This window comes from Malus domestica, chromosome 15 (assembly GCF_042453785.1).
Source record: "Malus domestica chromosome 15, GDT2T_hap1".
NCBI classification, from domain to species: Eukaryota; Viridiplantae; Streptophyta; class Magnoliopsida; order Rosales; family Rosaceae; genus Malus; species Malus domestica.
This window is the reverse complement of record NC_091675.1, coordinates 1,807,602-1,826,801: the sequence shown is the minus strand read 5'-3', so window position 1 is coordinate 1,826,801 and position 19,200 is coordinate 1,807,602. Positions and strand designations below refer to the sequence as shown.

At 40.5% G+C, this 19,200-nt stretch overlaps 2 protein-coding genes and 1 pseudogene across 3 annotated transcripts; all 3 read left to right on the top strand.

Moving 5' to 3' along the window:
• The first annotated feature begins 7,304 nt into the window (after positions 1 to 7,304).
• Positions 7,305 to 8,577, top strand: LOC108173831 (zinc finger protein ENHYDROUS-like; annotated as a pseudogene).
• Positions 8,578 to 8,917: 340 nt separating this feature from the next.
• On the top strand, positions 8,918 to 11,886 carry LOC103440419 (cytochrome P450 734A1-like). Its single transcript, XM_070813835.1, has 4 exons — positions 8,918 to 9,857; positions 10,181 to 10,425; positions 10,634 to 10,997; positions 11,160 to 11,886. The coding sequence occupies exons 1-4, from the start codon at positions 9,345 to 9,347 to the stop codon at positions 11,577 to 11,579; spliced, it is 1,542 nt and encodes a 513-aa protein (XP_070669936.1). The 5' UTR covers positions 8,918 to 9,344; the 3' UTR covers positions 11,580 to 11,886.
• Positions 11,887 to 14,790: 2,904 nt separating this feature from the next.
• On the top strand, positions 14,791 to 18,340 carry LOC103440418 (probable protein phosphatase 2C 55). Of its 2 annotated transcripts, none has more exons than XM_008379098.4 (5): positions 14,791 to 15,123; positions 15,449 to 16,362; positions 16,852 to 17,176; positions 17,497 to 17,646; positions 17,789 to 18,340. In XM_008379098.4, the coding sequence occupies exons 2-5, from the start codon at positions 15,611 to 15,613 to the stop codon at positions 18,083 to 18,085; spliced, it is 1,524 nt and encodes a 507-aa protein (XP_008377320.1). In that variant the 5' UTR covers positions 14,791 to 15,123; positions 15,449 to 15,610; the 3' UTR covers positions 18,086 to 18,340. The 2 variants fall into 2 exon arrangements, with proteins under 2 accessions (XP_008377320.1, XP_008377321.1); XM_008379099.4 differs by having other exon boundaries at positions 14,990 to 15,123; positions 15,452 to 16,362.
• Positions 18,341 to 19,200: the final 860 nt, after the last annotated feature.

The window sequence follows — 19,200 nt, the reverse complement described above, 5'->3', positions numbered from 1 at the left end:
CACGGAATAGAAGAGTTCTCATTAATTGTGAAGGGTTTACACAAGTACATAGGTTCAAGCTCTCCTTTAGTGAGTACAAGTGAATGATTTAGTACAAATGACATTAGGAAATATTGTGAGAGAATGATCTCGTAATCACGAAACTTCTAAGTATCGGAGTGTGGTATCGTCTTGACTTGCCTTATCTGTCTCATAGGTAGATGTGGCATCTTCTCTGGAAGTACTCTTCCTCCATCCAGGGGTGGTATCTTTAACTGGTGGAGATGCACAAGGTAATGTATCAATTTCACTTGAAGCTTACTTGTAGTTTCAGGCTTGGTCAAGCGCGATACAAACCATATAGTAGGAGTCCCCCAAGTCGCCGAGCTAGGGGATCTGCTGAAAGAGGTGACAGACAAGGTAAGCAATCAGAGCTCCGGCTGATTGTTCACCTTCTCCCCATCTTGCAACAGCATGAAGGATAAAGAGAAGAAAAAAGAGAAGAGATGATATGGGATACTTTTGCTTTTGAAGAAGTAACTTTCCACAGGCTTATTCTTGAACTGAGCTGGAGGGTTTTCTGGTTTCCTCCAGAGCCGACTGAAGAATTTGAGGGTCAAAACAAGTCCATCAAATCTAGAGTACGTTCGACCCTGCTGATATGGGATACTTTTGCTTTTGACAGAGTAATGGATGTATCGGCACGTGTGCTGTTACGCTTGTCTCCACATGCTTCCTTGTATCCTTCGCACTTGCCCTATCTGTTCCTCAAGCAGATGCGGTATCTTCCCTGGAAACATAAGATGTTGAAGATGAGTACTCGAGAGCAATGCCAGGTAAGTAATCAGGTAAGGGGTTCCAGGCAGTCAGTTCCTGGCTGGAAGCTTGATTCCAAGTGCTGACTGATTGCTCTCTTTCTCCTTGTCTTGCAGGTAAAAACAAGGCCAAAGGAAAAGACAGGGAAAAAGCATGATATGGGATACTCTTGCTTTTAACCCTGATGATATGAGATATTCTTGCTCTAGTAAAGCTTGTTTGCAGAGGTATTATCGGGGGGAAAGAAAGCTGAATATTTCGAAATGCTTCGTTGGGAGTGCCCTCTCAGATATGAGGAAGGGTTGAGCATTTTTGCAGGTCTGCCTGTCCGTTGGGGATGGAGGTCGACATATATAGGAGTCTCCCTAACAACAAGTAGTAATGCTATTCCTTTACCCTGCTTGGTCATAGCACGGTAGTGGGAGCTGCCAGCTTCACATGTTTTAACTCTGTCAGAGCACTTTGAAAAAGTGGTCTGTGGTATCTGGCTCTCGAGAGGTCTTCGACAGAATGCCCATAATTTCCGCAAAGCTGAGTGTGCGTGTGACAGGTGCTGACAAGGCTAGAAAAGTAGGTGTCTCTTCGATTTCTGAGATCGGCCCTCGTGGTCTCTGAGCAGCCCAGCTTTTGAGAAAGCGAGCGTCTCTTCGATTGATTCGGAGAACGATGCATCTTCGAGTTTTAAGAAAGCAATCATGCTGGGGGTCTGGCTCTCGAGATTCGGGGAGCAGTGTCACTTCGCTTTTTGAGAAAGTAATCATGTTGGGAGTCTGGCTTTCGAGATTCGGAGGGCGGTGCCTCTTCGATTTTGGAGCAAGCAATCTTGTTGGGAGTGTTTTCTCGAATGTGAGTAAAGGTTGGGCATGATTGCTAGTCTACCTTGCCACGAAGCACAGAGGTTGACACACAGGGATTTTCCAATTATCCAGCAATGGTACTGTTCCTTTACCCTCTCTTCGATTTTTGAGAAAGTAGTCATGTTGGGAGTCTGGCTCTCGAGATTCGGAGGACGATGCCTCTTCGATTTTGGAGCAAGCAATCTTATTGGTAGTGTTTTCTCGAGTGTGAGTAAAGGTTGGGCATGTTTGCTAGTCTACCTTGCCACGAAGCACAGAGGTTGACACACAGGAACTTTCCAATTATCCAGCAGTGGTACTGTTCCTTTACCCTTGTGGATACTAATATGGTAGCTAGACCTTCAAAATTTATGGGTCTAAACTTTGTTAGTGCTGTTTCTTTGCTATTCTTTTACCTTTCTTGGTCAGAGCGATGTAGTGGGAGCTGCAAGCTTTACGTGCTCAATTTTGGCAGAGAACTTTGGCAAAGTTATCTGTGGTACCCATGAGCTATTGTTGCGTGTGGGAAGTGGGTGATTGAACAGTAAGATTCATGTGTTTTCTACTTCCTCAGAAGTCTTCGACAGAATGCCCATAATTTCCGCAAAGCTGAGTGTGCGTGTGACAGGTACTGATAAGGCTGGAAAAGTAGGTGCATCTTCGATTTCTGAGATCGGCCCTCGTGGTCTCTGAGGAGCCCAGCTTTTGAGAAAGCGAGCGCCTCTTCGATTTCTGAGATCGGCCTTCGTGGTCTTTGAGCAGCCTAACTTTTGAGAAAGCAAACGCCTCTTCGATTTCTGAGATCAACCCTCGTGGTCTCTAAGCAGCCCAGCTTTTGAGAAAGCAAACGCCTCTTCGATTTCTGAAGCTCCGTCGAGTGCAGATTTTTATAGGGGCTGGCATTAAGTTCCAAAGCACACTTGAATCTCCACCAGTAGAAGCTCCATTCTTGCACTTCTAAGATCTTGATTTGTCCAACCTCTTCTCTCTTCAACACCTTTGAAAATGTCTGGCCCCTCCGACCGTCGTTTTGACTTGAACCTTGTTGAAGAGGCAGCCCCGCCTTCTCCAGACAACATATGGCGCCCATCCTTCGTCTCCCCTACTGGTCCTCTTACCGTTGGGGATTCCGTGATGAAGAATGATATGACTGCTGCGGTGGTGGCCAGGAACCTTCTCACTCCCAAAGATAACAGACTACTTTCCAAACGGTCTGATGAGTTAGCTGTTAAGGATTCGCTGGCTCTCAGTGTTCAGTGTGCAGGTTCTGTGTCTAATATGGCCCAACGCCTATTTGCTCGAACCCGCCAAGTTGAATCATTGGCGGCTGAGGTGATGAGTCTCAAACAGGAGATTAGAGGGCTCAAGCATGAGAATAAACAGTTGCACCGGCTCGCACATGACTATGCTACAAACATGAAGAGGAAGCTTGACCAGATGAAGGAAACTGATGGTTAGGTTTTACTTGATCATCAGAGATTTGTGGGTTTGTTCCAAAGGCATTTATTGCCTTCGTCTTCTGGGGCTGTACCGCGTAATGAAGCTCCAAATGATCAACCTCTGATGCCTCCTCCTTCTAGGGTTCTGTCCAGTACTGAGGCTCCGAATGATCCCCCTCCGGTGCCTTCTCTTTCTGGGGCTCTACCGACTGCTGAGACTTCTCCTAAGCAACCCCTGTGAAGGCTCCCTCTTGTTTGTTTATTTTGACTCATGTATATGTACATATTTGTAGCTTATCGGGGATATCAATAAATAAGTTTTCCTTCATTTCAACGTATTGTGTTAAATACACCAAAACCTTCTTCGCTAAGTTCTTTGAATTTTCTTTTGTTGAAGCTTGTATGTTGAAGCTTTCTGAGTAGAGCATGTAGGTTGGGGTAGTGTCCCCTTAATTTCCCGAGTGAGGAAAACTTCTCGGTTGGAGACTTGAAAAATCCAAGTCACTGAGTGGGATCGGCTATATGAATCTTAGAACGCCATTGTGCTCGGTCCTGTGTCATGTCCTTCGTTAGATCCAAGTACTCTAAGTCTTTTCTTAGAGTCTCTTCCAAAGTTTTCCTAGGTCTTCCTCTACCCCTTCGGCCCTGAACCTCTGTCCCATAGTCGCATCTTCTAATCGGAGCGTCAGTAGGCCTTCGTTGCACATGTCCAAACCATCGTAACCGATTTTCTCTCATCTTGCCTTCAATTTCGGCTACTCCTACTTTACCCCGGATATCCTCATTCTTAATCTTATCCTTTCTCGTGTGCCCACACATCCAACGAAGCATCCTCATCTCCGCTACACCCATTTTGTGTATGTGTTGATGCTTCACCGCCCAACATTCTGTGCCATACATCATCGCTGGCCTTATTGCCGTCCTATAAAATTTTCCCTTGAGCTTCAGTGGCATACGGCGGTCACACAACACGCCGGATGCACTCTTCCACTTCATCCATCCAGCTTGTATTCTATGGTTGAGATCTCCATCTAATTCTCCGTTCTTTTGCAAGATAGATCATAGGTAACGAAAACGGTCGCTCTTTGGTATTTCTTGATCTCCGATCCTCACCCCTAACTCGTTTTGGCCTCCATTTGCACTGAACTTGCACTCCATATATTCTGTCTTTGATCGGCTTAGGCGAAGACCTTTAGATTCCAACACTTCTCTCCAAAGGTTAAGCTTTGCATTTACCCCTTCCTGAGTTTCATCTATCAACACTATATCGTCTGCGAAAAGCATACACCAAGGAATATCATCTTGAATATGTCCTGTTAACTCATCCATTACCAACGCAAAAAGGTAAGGACTTAAGGATGAGCCTTGATGTAATCCTACAGTTATGGGAAAGCTTTCGGTTTGTCCTTCATGAGTTCTTACGGCAGTCTTTGCTCCTTCATACATATCCTTTATAGCTTGGATATATGCTACTCGTACTCCTTTCTTCTCTAATATCCTCCAAAGAATGTCTCTTGGGACCCTATCATACGCTTTTTCCAAATCTATAAAGACCATGTGTAAATCCTTTTTCCCATCTCTATATCTTTCCATCAATCTTCGTAAGAGATAGATTGCCTCCATGGTTGAGCGCCCTGGCATGAACCCGAATTGGTTGTCCGAAACCCGTGTCTCTTGCCTCAATCTATGCTCAATGACTCTCTCCCAGAGCTTCATTGTATGACTCATTAGCTTAATACCCCTATAGTTCATGCAATTTTGTACGTCGCCCTTATTCTTGTAGATAGGCACCAAAGTGCTCGTTCGCCACTCATTTGGCATCTTCTTCGTTTTCAAAATCCTATTGAAAAGGTCAGTGAGCCATGTTATACCTGTCTCTCCCAAAACTTTCCACACTTCGATTGGTATATCGTCTGGGCCTACTGCTTTTCTATACTTCATCTTCTTCAAAGCTACAACCACTTCTTCCTTCCGGATTCTACGATAAAAAGAGTAGTTTCTACACTCTTCTGAGTTACTCAACTCCCCTAAAGAAGCACTCCTTTCATGTCCTTCATTGAAAAGATTATGAAAATAACCTTTCCATCTGTCTTTAACTGCGTTCTCTGTAGCAAGAACCTTTCCATCCTCATCCTTGATGCACCTCACTTGGTTTAGGTCATTTGTCTTCTTTTCCCTTGCTCTAGCTAATTTATAGATATCCAACTCTCCTTCCTTGGTATCTAGTCGCTTATACATATCGTCATAAGCCGCTAACTTAGCTTCTCTCACAGCTTTCTTCGCTTCTTGCTTCGCTTTTCTATACCTTTCACTATTTTCATCGGTCCTATCCTTGTATAAGGCTTTACAACATTCCTTCTTAGCCTTCACCTTTGTTTGTACCTCCTCATTCCACCACCAAGATTCCTTTTGGTATGGGGCAAAACCTTTGGACTCTCCTAATACCTCTTTTGCTACTTTTCGAATACAACTAGCCATGGAATCCCACATTTGGCTAGCTTCCCTCTCTCTATCCCACACACACTGGGTGATTACTTTCTCTTTGAAAATGGCTTGTTTTTCTTCTTTTAGATTCCACCATCTAGTCCTTGGGCACTTCCAAGTCTTGTTCTTTTGTCTCACTCTTTTGATATGTACATCCATCACCAACAAGCGATGTTGATTAGCCACGCTCTCTCCTGGTATAACTTTGCAATCCTTACAAGTTATACGATCCCCTTTCCTCATTAGGAGAAAATCTATTTGTGTTTTTGACGACCCACTCTTGTAGGTGATCACATGTTCTTCTCTCTTCTTAAAGAAGGTGTTGGCTAAGAAGAGATCATATGCCATTGCAAAATCCAAGATAGCTTCCCCATCCTCGTTTCTCTCCCCAAAACCATGGCCACCATGGAAACCTCCATAGTTGCCTGTCTCTCTGCCCACGTGTCCATTTAAATCTCCTCCTATAAATAACTTCTCCGTCTGAGCAATTCCTTGCACCAAGTCTCCAAGGTCTTCCCAAAATTTCTCCTTCGAACTCGTATCCAACCCTACTTGAGGTGCGTACGCACTAATCACATTGATAAGTTCTTGTCCTATTACAATCTTGATTGCCATGATTCTATCTCCTACCCTCTTGACATCTACAACATCTTGTGTCAAGGTCTTGTCCACGATGATGCCAACACCGTTTCTCGTTCTATTTGTGCCCGAATACCAAAGTTTAAACCCTGAGTTTTCTAGATCCTTTGCCTTACTACCAACCCACTTAGTTTCTTGTAGGCACATAATATTTATCCTTCTCCTCACCATAACTTCCACTACTTCCATAGATTTTCCCGTTAAGGTTCCTATATTCCACGTTCCTAAACGCATTTTGCTCTCTTGAACTCTACCCTTCTGTCCTAGCTTCTTCACCCTCCCCTGTCTAATAAGATCAAAGTACTTCTTTTGTGTGTCCCGTGTAAAGTTGATAGGAGCATATGCTCCCAAACAACTTTGGGTGGAGTCGTTCGAAAAGAAGTTTCTATGGCCCCCTTGCTCATTTAACACTGCATCCGGGTGCCGATGGAGATACAGCGACCCTTGCTCATTTATCACTGTGCTCGGGCCACACAGCGCGCCACTTACGGGTGACACCCTAGCTTTAGCGCGATTTTGTTCTGGATTCATTTTCATAAGGATTCGACGTGATCATGGAGTGCCGGCTGTCGACTACCTGACGCCCTCCCCCTCCTCCTTTATCCGGGCTTGGGACCGGCAATGTAAGATACATAGGCGGAGTTACTAAACTTAGAACTACGATAATAATTAAAGATTTGAAGCTATGTTAGATTTCAAGTTTGATTCTCGCTCTTCTAAATCTCTTTCGTTAAAAAGAAACCACCATAGTTTGTCGAGAGCAATCAAACTCAATGCAAGGGCAGCCACACTGCGAGTAACTGGCCTAACCTACGTATATGGGTCTCCGTCTAATTACATAAGTCTTAAATACATAGGTTTGATTAGTATTCTAGAGAGGGAGTTCCATTTCCGTCTTCAATGCTTGCCCGTTTTTCAATATTACAGAATAAAAATAGTATTAGTGAAGGCTGGGGTGGTGGTATTTTATGGCTGGGTTTTTGTCTCTACCTCGATGTCGTTCTCCGTGGGTGAGTAAGCTTTTGGAAAGTTGCAACTTTCACAGTAGTATGGGTATGGAGGATGTAGACAGAGAGTGTGTGTAGTTGTCCCAAGGCGACAGGAAAAAGGGATGGATGCACGATTGACATGGGAGCTCAGGAATCGAGGTAATTAGGGTTCAAAAAAATAAAATTAAAAAAAATGGAAAAAAAGTTGGAGGAGAAAGAACGCCATTATTGCTTCCATCTCCTTTCTCCTCTCTCCTTTTGCATATAAAGCACAAAGCTTTCAAAGTTTTTAGGTTGTTTCCAATGAGAAAGGCTTGGGTAAAAAATTTAAACAAATTATGCTTTATTCATGACTACGCCACTTTCTTGCATTCTGCTTTTTATATTTTGATGATCATACTTGCTTGATAGTTTTCTGGTGGTTACAGATTTGCCAGAGAACCCAATTGGCCTGTACCCTCCGGCGCCGCCCACGTCATGCTTAACTACTACGGCAATCAGCACCACCGCCACCACCTCGACTGGAAATTGCAACAATGGTAGTAGTGTATTTGCAAGCATATTTGCACCTTCCTCCGCCTCAGCATTAATCACACAGCCACCCGGCCCACAACAAACATCGCTACTGTCCTCATTCTCCAATCAAATATCTGCATTGGGCCGCCCAGATGGCTCTACTAAAATTTCCTCCGTTAATGAACCCACATCACTGTCTCCTCCTCCTCTCTTTACCTCTCCAGCAATGGCTCCTCACTCTTCCCAACACCTGATCAAGACCACCGCAACTATGCCCAGCCCGCTGCCATGTCCGCCACGGCATTGCTCCAAAAGGCAGCCCAAATGGGTGCTACGACATCGAACGCCTCACTGCTTCGTGGGTTGGGGTTGTCCACGACCTCATCCCCGTCTCAAGAAAATAGCACAACATTGCAGTGGAACAAGGAGCAAGAGAGTGGTGGTGCTGCCCACGTGGGGGCCGAGCTAGGGCTTGAACTTCTCTCAACTGCAAATGCTGCCGAATTGACTGATCTAATGATGGGTCCGCCTTCGTCGTTCGGGGGCCAGCCCATGACTCGTGACCTTCTTGGGCTGAGCATCGGTAATGGTGGTGGAGGTGGCGCTTCCGCAGCTGGATTTTCTGCTTTCCTAAATTCCTTCGGTGGCAGCGGCGGTGCCTTAAATGTTGCAACTGCATACGGAAGTGGTGGCGGCGGAGGTGGGAGTTCGCAGCGAGAAACGTGGGAAGGTGCACAAGATAGAAAGCCCGATAGGTCTTCATTGCTCTAGACAGAATTGCATTCTGTATTTTGTGCTGATTATATCATATATATGTAGTAGAACTGTAGAGGAGAAAGCTTCTTTGTTTTTGTGATGGATGGATCCTTAATTTTGGTCTTTGAAACGTCCCCGTTTTGGATCCTTAATTTTGGTCTTTGAAACGTCGCCGTTTTTGTTTTTTTATGTTTGGTAAACATTCAGTTTCAGTTTTTTTTCCCATTTTTTTGGTGAAAAAAGCCAAAAACAAGAAGCTGCAAAACCTAGCTTTGAAAAACCGGTTTTTTTTTCACATCTGTTTTACATAAAAGTTTACCAACCATTATAATACTGTTTTTTTTTTTCAAAAGCATGTTTACAAAAAAGTTTACCAAACACTCTACGATTTTATTTCACAGCAGCTTATTCTCACAACATAACAGAAGTAGTTTTTTTTCAAAGCAGGTTAATACCAAACCAGCAACCAGAAGCACGTTTGAATTTTCCTATGAACTGTTGTGTTTTTCAATCAGAAGCGCGTCATCTGAATAATTGCCGATTCGGCGATCGAGGACTTTGAAGATTCCCTAAAGACTTTTTCCTACTGAAACTTGAAAATCGACACACACAACCACTCAATAATTACTTACTACTACTATTCGAACCACACTTAACTAGTCTTTCAAGTTTCATTCTGGTAGCTTCAGTAGTTCAGGCCAACAAAAGAGCCAAAAATCAGCTTCTGCTGTCAGCAAAAGCCATTATGTTATAACAGAAAGTTCAACTCTTGTTTGAAGGCGAAGCACTTATGTTCACAAGAGCTTTTGTTTAAAGTGCTTTCATTTTAAGCCCGTTGAAAAGTCTTGGTAAAACAAATTCTAGACGGAAGAACTTGCAAGTGCGAGTGTATGATCTCTCTCTCTGATTTCACGATGCATTTTCTACTTCTTGTGATTTTTCCTCTTCTTCTTATCCTCCTCTTCAAATCTGTGTATTCGACCATATGGGTCCCACTGAGGACACAAACCCATTTCCAGAAGCAAGGCCTGCGCGGCCCCGCCTACCGTCCGGTCGTTGGAAACTCGGCCGAGATCGGCCGTATGTTCGCGGAGGCTCTCTCCAAGCCTTTCGCTTTCCACCACAACATTGTTCAACGCGTGGCCCCATTTTACCACCAGTGGTCCGTCATGTACGGGAAGAATTTCGTCTACTGGTTCGGGTTGAAGCCCCGAGTGGCTATATCCGACCCGGATACGATCAAGGAAATCCTTTTCAATTCGGGTGGGTCGTTTAGAAGGATCCCGTCTACACCTCTGACTAAGTATCTGCTTGGTGACTGGGGTCTCCTCGAGCTCGAGGGCGATAAGTGGGCTTTTCACAGAAGGATTGTAAACCAGGCTTTCACTATGGAGCGTGTCAAGGTATCGCACTGTTACCTAGCGTTTTAATTTATTTGCGTTATATATGTTACATAACGATAATGTTTGAGGGAATCTTTAAGAAGAGGGATCCCATTTTTCTGAAAAAAACGAGAACACTTTTTGATCGTTAGATTAACTTTTAATGAAATTGTATGGTCTGTGATTTAATTTTAACCATACAATTTCATTAAAATCAATCCAAGATGACCCTATTTTTACAGAAAAATGTAATCCCTCTTAATAAAGGGCCTGTTGTATTAGGTTCACATGCATATTATTTGATGTGAATGGTGGTGGTGTTGATGATGTTTCTAATACAACAGAGTTGGGTTCCTGAGATTGTGGGGAGTACAATGAAGATGTTGGAGAAATGGGAGGATGTAAGAGGAGGGAGAGAAGAGTTTGAGTTGGATGTGCACAAAGAACTTCATCTGCTCTTAGGAGATGTCATATCGAGGACAGCTTTCGGAAGCTGTTTCGAGGAAGGAAAACATGTTTTCGACTTGCAAGAACAACAAATGCATCTTTGCATGAAGGCAGAAAGGAGCATTTACATTCCTGGATTCAGGTGGACTACTTCAAACCCTGTTGGTGTATGTATATAATATATATATATATATATATATATATATATGTATATGTTTGTATGTTCTCCTAACCTTCGTTACCCTCACTGTTGTCGTTTAAAAAAAAACTTAGTTTGTATACTTGCTAATTACTGAGATGTTCTTAATTCAACAAGGTACTTCTCTTTGAATGCTTTTTCTGGCATGCAGGTTTTTGCCTACCAAGAGTAACAGAGAAAGGTGGAGATTAGACAAGGAAAGTAGTGAATCCATACGGACGTTGATTGCGAAAAATGGCAAAAACAAGGGAGATTCAAGAAATCTGCTTAGTCTGTTAATGACGCCGTACAAGAATCCGGATGGTGAAGACGAAAAGTTAGGGATACAGGAAGTTATAGATGAATGCAAAACCTTCTACTTTGCAGGAAAGGAAACAACCGCCAATCTTTTGACTTGGGCACTACTACTTCTAGCACAGCATCCGGAATGGCAAAGCAAAGCTAGGGAAGAAGTATTCTGCGTTTTCGGAGACAATCAGCTCCCGGTTGCAGAGAACTTAAATGACCTCAAGAATGTAAGCTCATACAGCTATCTCAATCTCGCCAGCATAACGAAATCCATTCCTATTTATTTGTATCACTGCTGCTCTGCACTTTGGATTAAATTAGCACTTAAATTACGCAAACAAGTTGCTGGATCCTCACATTTTGTTTATTTTCTGTTACTTTTTTAACAGATAACTATGATCGTTAATGAAACGCTCAGGCTCTACCCTCCAGCCCCGATGCTACCTAGGCAAGCAACAAAGAAGGTTAAGCTCGGGAGCCTGGAAATTCCTGCTGATGCACAACTTTATCTGATGTTGATCGCTATCCATCACGACACTGAGATATGGGGAGAAGATGCTCACGAATTCAATCCATCGAGGTTTTTGGAGTCTCGAAGGCATTCAGCCTCGTTCATCCCATTTGGCCTGGGGCCTCGAATCTGCGCAGGTCAAACTGCGGCCGTGGTTGAAGCAAAACTAGCATTGGCACTCATCATCCAGCGCTATTCTTTCAGGATGTCACCAACATATGTTCATGGCCCAATGCTCTTTTTAACTTTACAGCCCCAGTACGGCACTCAGATCATTTTCACCAAGGTTGCAAATTGAAAATTTTGTAGGTTATCCGACAACAAAATTTGGGGAATGGATGCTAATGAAAATTTTGGAGGTTTTTCGAAGACGAAACTTGGTGCAAAACCGAATATAATAACGTTTTATGATTTATATAGCCGACTCTATTGAGTTGGATAAGGCTTTATTGTTGTTGATGCTAATAAATAAGCTTGACTATGAACATTGAGAAGTTTTGTTTCAGGGTGCTCAAAGAATGTATGTTTCAACATATATAGACCTGTTTTGATTAAATCATACTAATTTATGCAATAAAATTTTAGCATGCAACTTATGTCCTTCAGAGTTACTTGCAAATCAATAATTTATTATATTCTTTCAACTTGGCTTCTTGATTTTCATTTTGGTTATGAGTCCCATTTAAAACGTGTCAATTTGCCGTTCTTGTTTGTTGAGCAATTTTTTGGTGTACTGAGATTTACCACGGCTACTTAGAGTTACTATTCAACTCAAATTGGGTGTTGCTACATAAACCAAATTTGTGCATCAGGTTTGTGCACAAAATGATGTGGCATATTCTACACCATATAAATTTTTTATTCCAATTATCAATTGTGCAATACATATAAATGAATTTTTCTTTCGACAAACTCGTTTCGTAAGTATTGAATTGGAATGCGTAACTCTCTAATATAAAGACATATCTCTTATATATAAAGCCAAAGTCTCAATTTGGTGTCACCGGCTTCAACAAAAGTAATTGGACCAAATTGCCCCTCAGCCAAAAAATTTCAAAACATGCCCAAAGTAATATATCAAATCATGCAAGGGCAAGTTGGTAATTTGGTCATCATAAAATATAATATAAATATAAATGGGGAGAGAGAAGAGAATAAAAAAATTAAAGGGAAGAGAGAAAAGAATAAACAAATGACAAAGTTGATGGTGCCCACGTAATGGAGAAGAAAAATATAATAAAAAATTAGAAAAATCATGAATGTTGTGTTGCCCGTGATAAAAAAAGAAAATAACGAAATAAAAAAATATTGAAGCAATTCACGCACATAAAATACATTTAAAATGTCTAAATCGCGCGTAGCGCGTTGTGATTCAAAAATTGTCTTTTGCATGCGGTTGTTTATTAAATATTATTTCTTAATTTTTAAACACTTAAAAGGTGCATGGTGCCAGTTATAAAAAAAAAGTCTTTCGCATGCGCATAATAATGTGATTCAATTAGTTGTCAAATGATAATTTTTTTTTTCAACAAATGATGTTATCTACACTAAGACCATCTTCAACCCTGAGCTAAAAGCCAAATTACCCACCCCCCAAACACTCTCCAACCCATGCTAAAATTTTAGGCTAAATGCCAAATGCTATTTCTGGGCCAAATACCCCCCAGCTTTCTCCCCGGGCTAAATGCGAAATGTTTATCGGAATTTAAATTTTTTAGATTAAAATGTTCATAAAATTAATTTACAATAATCTACATATTTTTTTTAATTGATTTAAGAAAAAAATTTAGGCTAATTTCATTCTTTAATAATTTCGGGCTAAAATTTTAGGGTAGAAGGGTTGGAGCAGAAAAGATGTTTCTGGGCTAAAAACTAAATTTTTCGGGCTAAAAAATTTGGCTTTTAGCCCAAGGATTGGAGATGGTCTAAGGGGAGGGAGTAGGCTTAGCCTTACCATGGGCTTGCAATCAGTTGTTTATTAAATATTATTTTTTTAATCTTAATGTAAATTCAATAAAATGTAAATGGAAATTGAAGTACCGCTTTTATTAATATGGATTTAGCTGATTTGATTAGTTAAAATACCTTTTTAATTAAATGTATTTATTATTCATTTCCATATATATTAATAAATACATTTAAAACATGTAAATCGCGCATAGCACTTCGTGATTCAAAAAATGTCTAGTTGGAGATAAAAGTAAATGCATGTGCGTGAGCGCGTGCATGGAGGCTAGTTGGAGATAAAAGTAAATGCATTTTCATTTGAAGATGGCTGAGATGATAGTCATCGATTCCATGAATTTTTCAATAGTCTAATGTTTGGCATGCAATTTCAAACTATTGTTCTATCTAAACTAGGTTGGTCGAGCTCATCTTTTTTGTAGTTTGCAGATTTAAGTTCCCGGGAGATTTGTTGTTGAAACATAGTAATTGAGAATTATGTCCAGTAATGCTCAATCTTATTTGATACAAATCACATTGGGAAGAGAGGATAATCGAACTCAAAACTTCAAATACAAAATAAATTAATGTTCTTTATCCCTTGAATTTCATATTTTATATATATATATATATATATAACGGTTCAAGCATAACGGAAGAAATAAGTGTGTGAAAACATATAGTAAATAATATGGAAATAAACAAAATTGTTCAAACATAACGAAATATAAAAAAACTAGTGTTCCACGTGAGAACATAGGATAAGTGTAATGATTAAACAAATAGAGAGGAATATAATTGTACGGAAGAAATAAGTGTGTGAAAACATACAGTAAATAATATGGAAATAAACAAAATTGTTCAAACATAATGAAATATAAAAAAACTAGTGTTACACGTGAGAACATAGGATAAGTGTAATGATTAAACAAATAGAGAGGAATATAATTGTTCAAGCATAACCATGTGATTACACATCTAATCTAATCACATATAAAATGACAAAAGTTCCCTCCTAATCTTTTGGATAGTATTAACGTCACCTCAAAAACCACCAATTTATTCTAATTGTTAGCGGTATCCTACTTCCAACTTTTCACTTTTGATCATCTTCCACCTTTTGAACAGAAGAAAACCAATCCTCCACTTCAAGCCTGTCATGGTACACGTGTATGGCCATTATCGTTTATTTTCTTCCAAATTTTTTTCACTCCGATCTAATCAAAATTACGAAAAATAGATACAACTTTATTAGTGTGGTTACTCTCACATCAACACACAGAAAGAAAATTTAATGAATTTTTATGACATAGACGACATCGATGTGCTGTAGTAAAGTTCAGTAACAATATTAATCGATGTTAGAATTGACCATAGTGAAGAAGCGCTGAATTTAAGATAACGAAAACCTAGTTGAAAAATAAAATATGATTATGATTGAGGATTTTTTGTGATGAGAGTAAAATCCGGGGGGTTTTTACATAATTTCCCAAAACATAAAAGTATATTCGCAACGCACCACTAGCCTATCCTCCTATTACATTGGAAAAAAAAAAAAGAATCATGAAAAATATGGTAAAGAGTCTAAAAACTTCAGCTAAAAGTCTTCACTTCTTCAGCCGTCACCGCAATTACCAAACCACCCTCGTCACGGATCATAAACTACCTGTAGTGTTCCGTAAATATCAGTAAGAGCAGTGGTTAAATGGTCAGTGAATTCAACGCTCAATCTGAAGTGAAAATACCCTACCATAAAACCCGTGCATTTAGGATTTTCTGGGACTGTCTACTTTTCTAACCGTTGGAGGCGATTGCCGAGTTCTGGGAGTTGGAGAAATTAGGGTTCTACTTATTGCTCTTTCTGGATTGGGTTTCGGTTCCGATGGCCGCTAAGCTAGGTGAGATTTCTATTTCTTTGATTTCAGCTACCTTTTCATTATTTTAAGTATGAATTTTTGCCTACTTTTAGGAAATTGAATTTGAATTTTGCTATACGATTTGTGTTCCAAAGTACCGGGGTAGGCTAGCCGAGCGAACTGGCCTAACACACCTCTGCTTGATAAGATACATGTTAGCTAGCTACTGGGTTTTCTTAATTTTCAATTTTCTGGTTTATATGGAGATATATCTGATTGCTTGTGTATATGGAGATTTGTTTGCGGGCTGTGTGCTGATAGGAATTTCGATGACTGATTACGTGCACCGTTTGTGTTCGTTTCTCAGCAGTCTGAACGATTGTGATATATCGGCGGACGACAGGGGATCATGTGGATCTAGGATTAGACGTGCATATAGTTATGAGATTTAATTTTGCGTACGGCGGTGGCCTTTGTGTTATATGCAATAGAGGGGTTGAAGCTAAGCTGTTTCGTTTAAGAGGGTAAGATGCCATCTTCATATTTGTCGAAGATTAGGACTGCGTTGCAGAGATCAATTGTTGGGCAGGAAGGAGCGCTTCAGGAATCGGTAGATGGGTTAATTGGGCAGGGCAAATTGTTGTTTGGAAATTCTAAGTTGTTCCAGTCGAGATCGTTTTCAACTATTTCAGACCTCCAAGCATTGTTTTCACCAGGCATTGTTTTCGCTGCAAGATCGGATTCACAGCTAGTTAACCAAAGAAGGAACATTTCTGTTGTAGGAGAGATTTCGCGCATTATTTCAACTCCGTCTGTGTCAGGGCCTTCAATTCAGGTCTGTGGATATCATATCGATTGTGTGCTTTCTGAGCCCAGTCAGTTTGTGGCCAGAAGCAAGTTGCAGAATAAACCTATGGCTGCCTGTGGTTCTAGAACTTTATTTGGGGGATGCTTCCCAGATAATTTAACTTCAAGGCGCGGGATTCATTCAGTGGTACCTGAAAGTGCCTGTACATTATATAACAAAAGAAGTTCCGACTGTTTTCAAACAGCTAGCATGAGTTTGAAAAAAGGTGGGCAATCCAACACTAATGCAATTTATGGGTATTTCATATATGAAGTTGGAAAAAGATTGTGTAATTCCTCCCTAAGTAAAGGATCCGGGTCAAGGGAATTTCATGCTTCATCTACATGCTTATCTACTGGGACTGCCCATGACGTGTCTTTTGATAGTTCTGCTCCTGAGGACCAAGTTTCAAGTTCTGCAGATTCATCTAATGAGTAAGTTCTAGAGACCAGTTTTTATCTCAAATGCTTTGTCATATTTGTCTTTGAGATGTTATTTTGTTTGTTGTCTTATCTAGTTGTAGTGGCATATTATTTTATTTTAAGCGCGCATCTCGACTGATTTCCTTTTCTCTAGCTCTCTGTGTAACATACATCCTGCGACTAGGGTTGCCTTTAATTTAAAGGAAAGTTGGATATAATGAGAAATTGAATAGTTATATAGTTAGGACATTTTGTAGGTTTCTGGATTTGATGAGAAATCACTAAACCTATTATATGTGTTCACAAATCACAATTAGTTTCTCTGCTAATTTCATATATTTTGTTCAATAATAACCTGCATGTGTTGGTACTTTATTCTGTAAATACTAATGGGAATATAAAGTATTCTGTGGTGGAAAACTTTTTGCCCTGATTTAATGTCTTATTTTAAGTAGTGCATAAGTCTTAGCATTTGTTAAACATATGTTGCTATGATTATAGGGAGGTTACAGATGGAAAGTCCCTAAAACTAACTTCTGGATCATACTACCTACCCCATCCTGACAAAGAGGAAACTGGCGGGGAGGATGCTCACTTCATTTGTGCGAATGAACAAGCAATAGGGGTTGCAGATGGTGTTGGTGGCTGGGCAGATCTTGGTGTTAATTCCGGATTGTACTCCAGAGAACTGATGTCTAATTCTGTAGCTGCTGTTCAGGAGGAGCCGAAGGGGTCCGTTGACCCTGCTCGGGTATTGGAGAAAGCTCACTCGAGCACGAAAGCCAGGGGTTCCTCAACAGCATGTATCATAGCACTCACTGAACAGGTGTGGAACTTCTCTTCATTCTAAGTAGGATGTTTAGTTAGAACCTTTTACCTCTGTCAAAGTGATACTATGGTTCATGCTAGGTATCAAAAACAAATATCTATTCTCGTGAGGCCTTTTAAAAGATGTCGCATGCTGAAGTGATGAAGTTTGTAGTAAAAATAACTTTGGAAGTCTCGGCTCCGACATTTCTGTTTCATTACTCTCTTTTTTGTAGTGGTTTTTGTAGATTAATTGGATTGCAAGGATTTGAAAATAATGCTATTTTATCATACTGATTATTTGGGGACTTGTATTAACTGTTTGCTATCTCACTGCAGGGTATTCATGCAGTTAATTTAGGTGATAGTGGGTTTATAGTGGTTCGAGATGGGTGCACCGTCTTTAGATCCCCTGTGCAACAGCATGATTTTAACTTTACCTATCAACTGGAGAGCGGAAACAACGGTGATCTACCTAGCTCTGGCCAGGTCAGGAGCAATGTTTCCCAATTTTTTTACCACGGTTTATTAGTATCGTGTACTAGATCTTTTGATATTTCATTTAATGTTTCAAAGGACCTGGAATGACTGTCGTGCATATCACAAGCTGAGATGGTTTTGTTTGATTCAGGTTTTTACAGTTCCTGTTGCACCGGGGGATGTTATAATTGCAGGAACGGATGGCCTGTTCGACAACTTGTACAACAACGAGATAACCGCAGTGGTAGTTCATGCCATCAGAGCTGGCTTAGGGCCTCAGGTGACAGCACAGAAGATAGCAGCGTTGGCACGCCAACGAGCACAGGATAGAGACCGGCAGACGCCTTTCTCCACAGCCGCTCAAGATGCTGGGTTCCGTTATTATGGCGGCAAGCTTGATGATATAACTGTTGTTGTTTCATATGTAACCAGCTCAAATGATGCATGACACAGACAAATGGACCCTCTCTCTCTCTCTCTCTCTCTCTCTCTCTTGTATATGCTACGTTTGTTCTTTTCTTTTTCCATTTTTCCCTTCTTCTATGGCGGTTCAAGGCTAATGTACAAGCAAAGTGGATTGCTTTTGTCACGTATTGCCTCTGTTCGTCTTCCTTTTTGCTCACATGGATAAAATTCCATTCCATTTACTTTTGTCATGACATTACTTTACTTTATTATATTCTTCTTCCACTTTTTCGTTTAATTAATATTCATCTTTTGTCTTTTCTCTTGTTCTCCTCACAGTTGTTTATTAATAACTCAAAGAGAAAATAAAGAAGAAAAATAAAACATTTTAATCGAATATATGAAGGATACCGCTATTCAACATTCAATTGTACTTTCAATACTCTCTTTAGAATTTTTCTACCATCGGTCGAATGAATTGAAAAATATAAATGGCAAACAATTAATAGAGTATGAGAAGTAAAGATTAGTCTGTGAATGACGTTATCCTAAATGAAAGGAAAAATAACGGGATGTGCTATCCACACATCTCAAATTACTTCTCACACATCCTTGTTAATTTATATCCGTTGATCTTCTTCAATTTATCCGATCCGACGGCCGAAAATTAGAAAGGTGTGTGAGAAGTAAAATGGGGTGTGTGGATATCACACCCCAAAATAATGAAGGGGTGTGGAAAAGGAGGGACAGTATTGAATGACTATTTTTCTACTAGCTATGTTCCAATTGGGGTTTGAGTTGTAAGGCCCAGTGGGCTTGAGGTGTGAGGCCTACTGGGCTTCATGTTTAGGCCCACAAGATAGAGAGAAACTTATATGAAAGGAATTCATCGTCGTTATATGTTTTAGTTCAGTAATAAATTGTGATGCGAAGAAAAATATGCATAACAAGTATTATTTACCCTACATGTGAAGTAAAACCTTCTTCAATGGACTTGAGGTGTTAGGCTGTTAGCCCCACTTGGCTGAGAGATTTTTCAATGTAGCCGTCACACGAGGTGGTACATCACGTATTCACATATAAATGGTAGCATATAATAACTTAAAAATTAAAAATTTCCACCACTTACATGAAAATACGTAATGTATTATTTGTGTT

Coding starts and splice junctions, on each gene's coding strand:
- LOC103440419 (XM_070813835.1), top strand. CDS start 9,345: ATGATCTCTCTCTCTGATTTCACGATGCATTTTCTACTTCTTGTGATT. Junction 10,426..10,633: donor ATTTACATTCCTGGATTCAG/GTGGACTACTTC, acceptor TCTGGCATGCAG/GTTTTTGCCTACCAAGAGTA. Junction 10,998..11,159: donor ACTTAAATGACCTCAAGAAT/GTAAGCTCATAC, acceptor CTTTTTTAACAG/ATAACTATGATCGTTAATGA.
- LOC103440418 (XM_008379098.4), top strand. CDS start 15,611: ATGCCATCTTCATATTTGTCGAAGATTAGGACTGCGTTGCAGAGATCA. Junction 17,177..17,496: donor TCATAGCACTCACTGAACAG/GTGTGGAACTTC, acceptor ATCTCACTGCAG/GGTATTCATGCAGTTAATTT. Junction 17,647..17,788: donor ATCTACCTAGCTCTGGCCAG/GTCAGGAGCAAT, acceptor TGTTTGATTCAG/GTTTTTACAGTTCCTGTTGC.